This window comes from Canis aureus, chromosome 11 (assembly GCF_053574225.1).
Source record: "Canis aureus isolate CA01 chromosome 11, VMU_Caureus_v.1.0, whole genome shotgun sequence".
Taxonomy (NCBI): domain Eukaryota; kingdom Metazoa; phylum Chordata; class Mammalia; order Carnivora; family Canidae; genus Canis; species Canis aureus.
Window position 1 is genome coordinate 22,996,859 of NC_135621.1, and position 10,348 is coordinate 23,007,206.

The 10,348-nt window shown below is 43.2% G+C and overlaps 1 protein-coding gene across 1 annotated transcript in view; it reads right to left on the reverse strand.

The window, feature by feature from the left end:
* Positions 1-2,208: 2,208 nt before the first annotated feature.
* ATXN10 (ataxin 10) overlaps positions 2,209-10,348 on the reverse strand; it is a 163,049-nt gene continuing 154,909 nt past the window's right edge. The window contains exons 11-12 of the mRNA XM_077914113.1: positions 3,948-4,135; positions 2,209-3,509 (exon numbers count right to left, since the gene is read on the reverse strand). Coding sequence (XP_077770239.1) covers positions 3,507-3,509; positions 3,948-4,135 — 191 coding nt within the window. The 3' untranslated portion in view covers positions 2,209-3,506. The remainder of the gene's footprint in view (positions 3,510-3,947; positions 4,136-10,348) is intronic.

Sequence of the window (10,348 nt, forward strand, 5' to 3'; positions counted from 1 at the left end):
GCAATGAATGCTCACCACACAACAGGTACTGTCAGTGCTTTCATTAAAAGGGTAACTCAGACATTCCTATGGGTTGGTGGTACCATAAACCCCATTTTAGTGGTGAGGAAATGGAGGCACAGAGCTTATGGAGTCTGCTCTGAGTTACATGGGGGAAAAATGGGGACCAGTGACCCGCTTACTCACTTCCGTTTATGCCTTTTGACCACTGTGCTTTACACAGCAGGGGCCACAATTACACTGGTGCTATAAAACTTCACCTAAGTTCTCAATGTACAATGAGCATGACACAACTGTGCATAAATGAAGAACATATATGATGTTGTTTGAGCAAAAAGAAACATTTAACCTAATGTTTCTAATCGAAGGCTTTAATTAAAGAAACATTAAAGGATTATCAAAACCTTCAAAAAGTCATTTCCACTGACATAACTGGTTGTGATGAGCAATGTCTGATGAATGAGGTAATACTATAACTACTATTTACAGAAAAAACTTACCTTTAAAATTCATATATATTATAGATGGTAAATCAAACTCATAAAGTATCACCTAAACACAATTTGACTTAAAAGTATATAAAATTTATAGGGAAGAGGAAAACAGATATTATATCATACAAACACAAGGGAAAAAATATGAATTTTGAAAACAAGGTTTTTAATTGATTTTTCATATACAGGCCACTGTGGCTGAAATTATCAGGACCGTGGACAGCGCCCAAAGTGCCCTTTCCTCCACCCACCTTCCAAAGGGCTGGATTTGTAGATTTTCAGTGTTAGGGTTCTTCCTCAACTTCTCTGCATTTTGCAATTCTATCTTAATTTTACTGACTCTCACGTAGAAATCGGTTCCTTTATGTGGAGAACTTACTGATGATGGAACATGTATTTTAAAGTCTTCCTCCTGCAGAGACTGACATTTCTATTACAATGTCTTTGTTTATTCATTCAAGGATGGAAATGAAAGGATAGTGGTGACAGTTAAATAACATTTAAATCCCAAGTGTTGGTAAAAGAACAGGGTATTCATGTAGTAGTAGATAAAGGGCATAAGATATATATATATATATATATATATATATATATATATATATATATATATATATAATGTTAATTTTTGATTTAAAAATTACTAATTGTAGTCCCAATGACCACATTTGGTCATTTCTCTATCTCCCATTTTGCAAAATGGACATCTTTTAGTAGTTTCCAAGCTCTGTGGCCAGATTCACAAGTTACTGAACAGAAATGTAAGCAGTATCAGCTTCTAAAAAAAAACTCACAAACAACCCTACGAGGTGTATTAATATGGACATATACACATATATAAAATATGGACAAATTATAATAATAGCATATTACTAAAACTGTGAAAGTATTTTTGAAATGTTAATTTCCATTGCTAATGAATGCATTAATCAAAATCATTCTGCAAATACTTGGGATTCAGTATCAGGCAGAAAAGCTTTCCCCTGCTTTCTTTTGTAATCAAACAGGCTAAAAAATTGAACAGCTTTGTTAGTTTGCTCTTGGAAGCAATAATATGGTCACAAAACTTGCTGTGACCATTCTGTCCCTTTACAAATGCTGTAAAGCTGGCCTGCCTTCCTTTCTTCTTCTTCTAAATGACTGATTGAGATGGTGATTTAATCCTCCGCAGCAAGGATGGAAAAGGAGGCCCTCAGAATCGCCAAGTCCTGGGTAGAGGACAGGGAAGCTGTTGGCTGTGCTGGAGGATTAACCATCCAGGGCATCCAAGCAGCCACAATGCCGCCGTCAGCATGTTTTCACTATGCAATCCCCACATTTCCTAGTTAGAAAACACACAGCCATTACCCCTTTCTGTGTTCCCACACAAGGTTCCCTTTTGTTTATTAGTGTTTGTTATTATATGGCTTATACCGACATGTTTGTTTGATTCCACTGGTGTGCATACATCCATTGAGAGAAGAAGAAAAAGAAGTGTCTATTGCAAACTTGTTAAAAGGAAAAAGGGACTCCCACTGTTTTTTTTCCCTTTGGCGGGCCTCTACTTAGAGAACAGGATGTTAACTCTTTGTGTCCCAGAAAAGAATGACTTTTTTGTGCATTTTAAATTTTGCAAAGGTTTCTCTACCAATGGAATGCCATAAATGAGAGAAGAAACTGTTATTTATAGGTCACCATAATTCTAGAAGTTGATGTTTCTTCAGAAATAGAGAATACATTAGCACTTGGGACAACTTTTATTTCACTGTGAACATGCTTCAGCCGTTTTTACAAAGCAAGTTAAGTATGGCTACAAAAAAACTTAGACGCACTTTACTCTGGAACAATCAGTATTTCTGTAGAACTCCTGGCTGTGTCTTTGTTGTTTTTATTTTGGAAGGTTCAACAGGAACTGTGCAAAATCTCTAGAGAGTTTATAGTAACTGGTTGTTCAAGAATGTTCATACGTGACCCCCCTTCTAGAGCTTTTGTCGGCTTTATCAATGAGCTAAGATTTCAATACTCATTTAATCCAGCTCCAGCTCTAATGTGTGTGTGTATACACACACACACACACACTCATATACATATACATACACACACATATATAGAAAGAGACAGACAGACAGAAATAGAAAGATATAGGTCAAATTTGCTCCTGATCCCCAAAGCTACTTTTTCAACTCCAGAAAGTGGGAGCCGTGGCCGAAGCTGGAGTGGTATACTCTAGGAGACTGTGCCTTTGAAACAGAACAAGACATGGATGTTCTTTAATCCTGTGGGCCTGCGCACAGAGACCCCTTTCAGACACACGAAAGTGGGTAAAATGCGGGCATCCCTCTGGGGACACAATGGGTCCCGGAGATCTCTTCCCGGGTGATTTGGAAAGAGAAGAGTTAATGGCCCACACGCTCTCCCCACTCACTCCCTGCAACCTTCTAAAGGGAACAGGCTCAGTGACAGCATAGCCCAGTCCCTAAAATGAAGAGCAAGCTTCTCTATTCTTCAGCATCTCTCGAATTAATTAGCTGGAAATGAGTCTTGTCAATGTTTTGGAAAGGCAGAAAGGGTGAAAAGAGATTGCTAGAATTAATCACAGTGAGAAACTACTTCAACTGCCTGCCAGAGTTCAGAAAACCCAACGAGCAGAGAAGAAAAGGAATCAGGCTGATTCGCCATCTGAAGGAACAAATGGAATCCAAGCAAATGCCCCAGTCTTTGCCAAATAAGGGATGCACCCTCCAAGAGAAGAATTTATTATCTGCTGCCACAGTAAGTACAATATATTACTTAAATGCACACTGTATCCAGGGGGACAAAGGCAAACCAGACAGTTTCTAAGCAAAGAAACAATGGAATACTCATGTACGTTCACTTTCAAGCTTATCCACGTTAAACTCTATTATCTAAAGGACTCATGTGTTCCTGAATTTGCACGTAATAAATCTTCAAACACTTGCAATTTCACATACTGCAGAAGACGAAAAATCCATGAAACAGATTTCAAAAATTCAGGTATTTTGATGGAGAGTTCATTCACTAAGTAGGAAAAAGAAACAGAATTGCAAATATAACATCTATTTATAAGAGTCATGGGAGGAAAAAAAAACCCAGCAAATTTTGGTCAAAAGCTGAGAGAGAAACCTTGAAACAACTCATTTAGTATTATATAGGGAGCTTCTTCTTTTCATAGTAGCCAACATTAGCTATCTCTCCAGGAAAATCTAATTCCCATCAGAAATTCTGACTCTGTAAAAATTTTGATATGATTTTTATATTTCTCCCCTAAAATGAGTTTGAACTTTTAAGACAATGGCAGCATAAAGCTTGAACAAAATTATCTGCAATTAACTTTAGGGCTTTCTTGGCCATTTTAGAAGGCAAAGTGCTCCCATCTGTGTTCTCACAGGAAGAAACGGGCTGAGGTTAACAGGGAGATGGGACCGGGAGGGAGCGGTGGCTCGCTGTGGCACTCACCAGTGGAGGTGGGTCACTGGTAGGTTTCAGAATCAGCTTGTCACCCCTCTTCTCAACTTCAAAACCCATCTTTTTAAGTAGGGATGCATCCGCCAGCCCCTGCTCCTCCATCTTTGCGATCAGATCTTGGTTTTGACTGTTATCTTCAGTAAGGTTTCGGATGGCGTACACCACCCACTGGGTCAGAACTGGAGGCGGAGTAAAGGAATCTGCCAACATACTTTCCTGTTTCAGAAGTTTACATGAGCGTTATTGGGAAGGGAGGGGAGGAACACGGTAACAGCAAATTCTTTCTGGGGATGTGCTCAGAATATGTAACCAAATAAGTAATTAAAAGGATGTAGCACACACATTGTACATGTATGTCCCATGCGTGTGTGTGTGTGCATGTGTGTGTGATGTCCAGCACACAGATGTACTTAAGCAGGATTTGTTCAATGAATGAGCAAGGAAGCAAAGGCTTGGAGCAGCCACATCTGAAGTGTATGATCACACGTGGGTGTGTGCGTACATATGTTAACCATGTTATTGAGCTACCAGGATAAGAATAAGAGCACGACAGCATTAGTCAGAAAGATGCCAAGTTAGAAGTAGACAAGAGACTCATCTTGTTTAAAGCAAGCTCAGTTATAAATAAGGACTGTTTCCTAGGAGTCATCATGGAATTTCCCTCATTCCACTGCATTTTAAAGATGAAGCTAGAAAACCTCTGAAGGATTTGCTGTACTTAGTTTGAATACTTGTGCTCTCAAGCAAGCGTCTTGTCATTCTGGCCTTGCTGTGCCCCCGCCCTAATTTTGCATATTCTGCACAGCATCCCTCACAGCAGACAGAAGACAGCCCACGAAGGCAGAATCGCAGTATTATTTACTGAGAAGTCTTTTATTTGGTTACCAAGAACTGTGTAAATCTCAGGGAGGCATTAAGCTGCTGCGTTATGTCGTTCTGTAAGATTGTATAGAAACTGCCAGAGGTACCAACCAGTCTCCAGCATTGGAACCAGGGAGGCGTCAGAGATGCCAAGAACAGTGGGCCTGCCTCCCTCTGTTGATCCGGAGAGAACAACAAAACACTCAGGGGACAGTGAACACGTTCTCCAATGAAGAAGGGCCTCTCTGCCCACAGTCGGATGGAAGTTGGCAAGAAAAACAAGCCTTTTCCCCTGATTGCCAGATGTTTCCCATGCAGGCATTTCTGATGTCAGGATGGGGGGCACCTGTGCTTCCAGAATGTATCAGCTCATGAGCCTGAAGGGTCCTTGCTTCTGGCCCTGTTCTAGCTTCCAGCACAGCCATGAGGCCAGGGGCCGAGACATTTCTCAGTCTCTCAGCTGGACGCAGGAAGCCACAGAGAAAGGCTTCAGTGTGCATTACGCCTATGGCTCTTTCTCGGAGTGTCTGAGAAAGGATGTGAAATCAAACTGTTTCCCTAGTTCAGTAACCTCAAAGCAAAACAATAAAAAAATGAGCCTGTCCACTAAAGTCAGACAAGTGAGATGTAGAAAACACGGCAGTTTTCTGGTCAGGACGTATCTTCTGGGGTTTTAAAAGTTTGCTCCCTCCCGGTCCTTCCATCACCCGCACCGGTTCACAACTCTGACAGGACCTCTGTGCTCCTCTGATCACAGACGGTCTAAGCAGGCCCTGCCTCTCCGGGCTCCTCCTGGCGGGGCTGCGGGCGGCACTGAGAAAAGGATGAGCAGATGTTTGCTGAGTGAGTGACCCGCTGGTCTCTGGAGGTTTGTCATCCAAACCACTTGTGAGTATAAAGTGACTAACCTGTTCCAGATGGCACAGAATAGGAACTGCTGATGCCCAGCTGATGCTGATTCTATAATTAGCTGTCCCGCTTTGGTGGGAGAACGTCCTTCTGCCATTTATCCATCATCCTTAGATGATAAAACCTCCAGTACCTTTATAAGAGCTGTTTTTCTTTCTGGAGCTAGAACCGTATAAATACTCAAATGCACAAAGCCTACATGTGACTGTCTCCCCCTTTTCCACAATCACGGGACCCCTACAATAATACACCAGCATAGAGAACAAAAATGAGGATCCTGGATGAGAAAGACTTCTAACGTGTTAAGTGAATTTCTGAACTATGAATCGTTTGCTGCAAGTAATTTCTCATCCAGAATGACGTCATTCTACAAATTCATTTCCTCACTTTTTGTACGAAAAGGGGGAGGCAGTGTCAGGAGACCTGCTGAAGGAGCAAACAACTGAAGGGGAAATTGAGGCAAGAAAATCCATACGACTGAGGAATTTTAGCTCATGTGTACAATTTCCCGAATGCTAATGAGAGGGCAAAGCACTTCCTTCTAAAGCTTCTTGGTGATTCACTGAAATGTACTGACAACAGGAAATCCAAAATTCCATATCCACCCTGAGCGCGCCTGGAAACGGAGGGGGTGCTGGCTCTGTAACGGATGACTCCGATGCCAGCCTTGAGGCCACCAGATGAAAGGCAGAGGGTCTCTGGAGAATGCACCAGCATCCAGGGCTTCAGTGATCAAACTCTACTGCAGGGCAAATGAGACCCCCGCCCAATGGTCACAGTGCACCTCTCTGCCGGGGGCCTTCCCATCTGGGCTCTGGCAACATTGCCACGCCGGGCACTGCCTCTGAGCGGTTTAAGTCAGGGGTGCCCACTGCGTGTTTGCAGAGCATCTTCCGCCAGCCCTCGGCCCAGCCCACTGGACTGCACTCACCTGTCTGTGAGCACCGTGAGGGCGGGAGCCACACCGAATTCATCTCTGTAGCCCTAGCACCCAGTCTGGCTCCTGACACAGCGTGGGCTGTGGACACCACGTGAGCTGTGACTGTTTGTATCTGTCCACCCAAACACCCCGTGAACTCCTCCTGAGCAAGTGTGAGGTCTTGGGTCACCGACTGGTTCCAAGCATGGTGCTAGGCAAAGTTCGCTGGACGTCTGATCCAGTGAATGCTATTTCCCACTCACCACGTGGGTGGGGCCGTGGAGACACTGCACTGACCTGCACTGGGTCCTTCTTGTTCTCGGGGTGTTTTCCTGACTCAGGGCTTTGCAGGGTAGAAGGATTAGATGAAAGTAAACCAATATAAATGCAACCCAGGCAAGAAATCTGCATGCACAGTGTCAATAAAGGGTCCATGACAACAGACCCCAGGAGGATTCTCGTGAGTGCAGACGAGAGGGGAGATCTCAATCACGTCCATTGTGGGGAGGCAACCGACACACTTTGTAAAAGCCCTGCCATGGTAGCTTTGTAGCACTTCACCGTTTACAGTGTTGGAAAACTAAAACGCGCCTACCCTACACGCCCCCATTTTGTACCTAGGGAGAGAGGAGCGCAGAGGAGAGAACAAGAGTGGTGAAGATTCCCGACAGTCAGAACGGGCAAGGGTGCTGCTCCTAGTAGGGCCGGCCCAAGTCCAGGAACAAAACGCGGTAGTTGTGAACTTCTCCAGGGACAGATCCCTGGCACAGCCACCAAATGGACAACCTAACAAAAGAGGCAGTAAAACCCAAAGCAGGAAAGGCATTTTTTTTTGTGTTCAAAACTGGTGTTTAAAGGGCAGGAAGATGTGCGTGGAGCCAGCTTCTTGGCACACCTTGAGAATAGGAAATAGCCAAGCAGCAAAACCCCACACTTTTCACTTAAATGTTTCACATTCTTACATAAGTGGAATCGCATTTCCTCTTTTAGAGGAGGATTTCGTGAAGTCAGAATGCTGCGTTCTGCTCCACACTTTTCCTGGGCAAATCTGAAAGGCTTGCTCTGCATTTCCACCCCCAGTGAGCACCCGCACTTGGGGGCTGTGTTGTCTGTCTATAAATTAAGTGCCACACAGACGTGCTCTACTTTGTCCCTGTTTCCAGTGAGAACATTTTAGCACTACTGTCTGGGGTTTCTGACTTAATAATCATTAAAAAACCAAATTCAGTGGTTGTTTCTTTCATAAAATTTGAGTTGAAAAGAGAAACACTGAAACACAGCCCTTACAAATGGGGTCTCACGCGCGAGCTCAGCTCATGAATATGCATGGCTGTCCTTGTTAGCGGCTGTGAAAGCCCAGGGCCCCGGGCAGCCCGCGCAGCCCTAGACAGCCCCAAGTGTCACTAGGGAGATTAAAGCGAGGCCCAGTTAATATTCACATTGCCCTCTTGTTCCCTCTCCAAAGAGACAGACGGAAAGAAAGAGTGGGGGAGAAAATTAAACATCTTCTAAAGTCTAATCCTACCAACACGTGAAGTGCTTTATTGTGCGCTTAGCTTTAGAGAGACAGCTTCTAAAGTTTCCATAGCTACTACAAATACAAGGCGTGAGCCTGTGCACTACAAAACTACCTTGAAAGAGCCCTGCAATCAGCTCTCAAGTGAGGACGCCACAGGGCTGGCCAGCTCCTCAACAGAGCACTCTGGTGTCTGGAAACAGGCACAAAGATGACAGTAGTAACAAGCACCTCAATACTGCTGCGCTTGAGAGGGTGGAGGCCACTCCTGGGTCCAGAGCCACAGGAAGACGCAGGCCCAGCACTGAACCTGTGGCCTCGCACAAGTGAGGCGATGAGGTGTTAGTGGGGCACAGAAATGTGGGCCGGCAGATAAAGATTTAGAGAAAAATAACTCTTGGCAAAGATATCAGTAGCCAGCAGATTTATGTGCCAGATTCACTTTAAAGATCATTTATTTACTTATTTGAAAGAGTAGACAGAGAGAGAAGAAGAGGGAGAAGCAGAGTCCCTGCTGAGCAAGGAGCCCGATGAAGGGCTCGATCCCAGGATCCTGAGATCATCACCTGGGCCGAAGGCAGATGCTTCACTGACTGAGGCACCCAGGCGCCCCTCAAATTCCTTTTAAAGTCAGGTGAGTGAAAACTCTAAAGTTGGAACTGTCCAACGAGGAAGACTCCATCTAAGAAAGGCAACATCTTTCCGTTCCCGGGACCCATGGCACTTAAATGTCCTGTGCTGTACGGGAACGCAGGGCCAGGAGGGCAGGGACTCTGTTCCGGTCACTGCTCTAGCGCTCTAGCTGAAAGACTGCTGAAAATAGGGGTTGGCAAATTAGGACCTGTTTTTTTTGTGTGGAAGCAAGTTAAGAATAGTTTCTGTATCTTTAAACACTTGGGGGGAAAAAATTAAAAGACCACTACTAATTTGTGACACATGAAAATTAACTGAAACTCAAACTTCAGCATCTGTAATAAATAAAGTTTTATTGGCAGGCAACCATGCCCATTCATTTACGTACCGACTATGGCTGCTTTCTTGCTCCAACGACTGAGCTGTGAAACTTCAGTAGAGACAGCACAGCTAGCAAAGCCAAAAATATTTACGAAATTTAAACCTTTACAGAAAAGGCTGGCCAACCTCTGGCCTAGAACACGGAAGGTATCAATAAATATTTGCTGAATTTTATAAACAAGCTTTTAAAAGTACTGGCATTGAAAAGCTTACATTATTTAAATTAAAGCAATTTAAGTATATTAAAAGATTTCATATATGTGTATACACACTATATATGCAGTATCTATATATAATGCTTTATATATCTATACATGTATAATGTATACATCTATATTTAATATAATCTATAGTATGTATATAACAAATAGATACATTTTAGTATCTACATTTAATTTTTGCTTCCAGGATATAGATTTTAAAATTATTTAAATTAAATAATTTAAATTTTATTATTTTAATTAAATAATTTAAAATTATTAAAAATTATTTAAAATTATTTGCAGCCAACAAACCCATTTATGGCAAGGGATTTATGTACTGCCCAATAAAATATACCATTTAATAGGGCACCTTTGACGAGGTTGGTCTAAGATGTTCAGTGAGGCAAGCCTACTTCAGCAGACTTTCACAAAAACCATGTTATAAGGTTTTGCTAATGATGAGGATGGTTTTAAATAACTTCCATATCTAAACTACTATCTTCACAGAATTGGTAAAATTGCAGGATTTTTCAGAGCGCAGGAAAGGAGTTCAGTTTAAAACAGTTCGGGAAATACTTTACATTGCTAAAACCCAAAATACTTCTAAATATGCCAAGTCTGTCGGCAAAAGAACAAAAGCGGGACGTGGCACTGAAAGGGTGACTTCTCTTCCTGCTGCAATGACCTACTTCCGCCTTTCTTCTAGCCACTCAAGTCAAAGAGCTGCCCCCGTGTTGGGGTGGCGTGTTCCCCGGGGTGGGGGGGCGGGTATTCTGTGAGTCCTAACCAACCTCAGCCCTACTCTCCCAAGTATTCACTTTCTGAAGGAAAACATGGCACTTTCCAAACTGTTGCTCAGGGGCGCCCAGGGGGCCCCTACACCTTCTGCTGCTGGACGAGGAACCTGTGCCAACCACAGAGGACTTCTGAGTAGAGGTGGTGAAGGAGAAGCACTGGGAGGGTAAGGAGG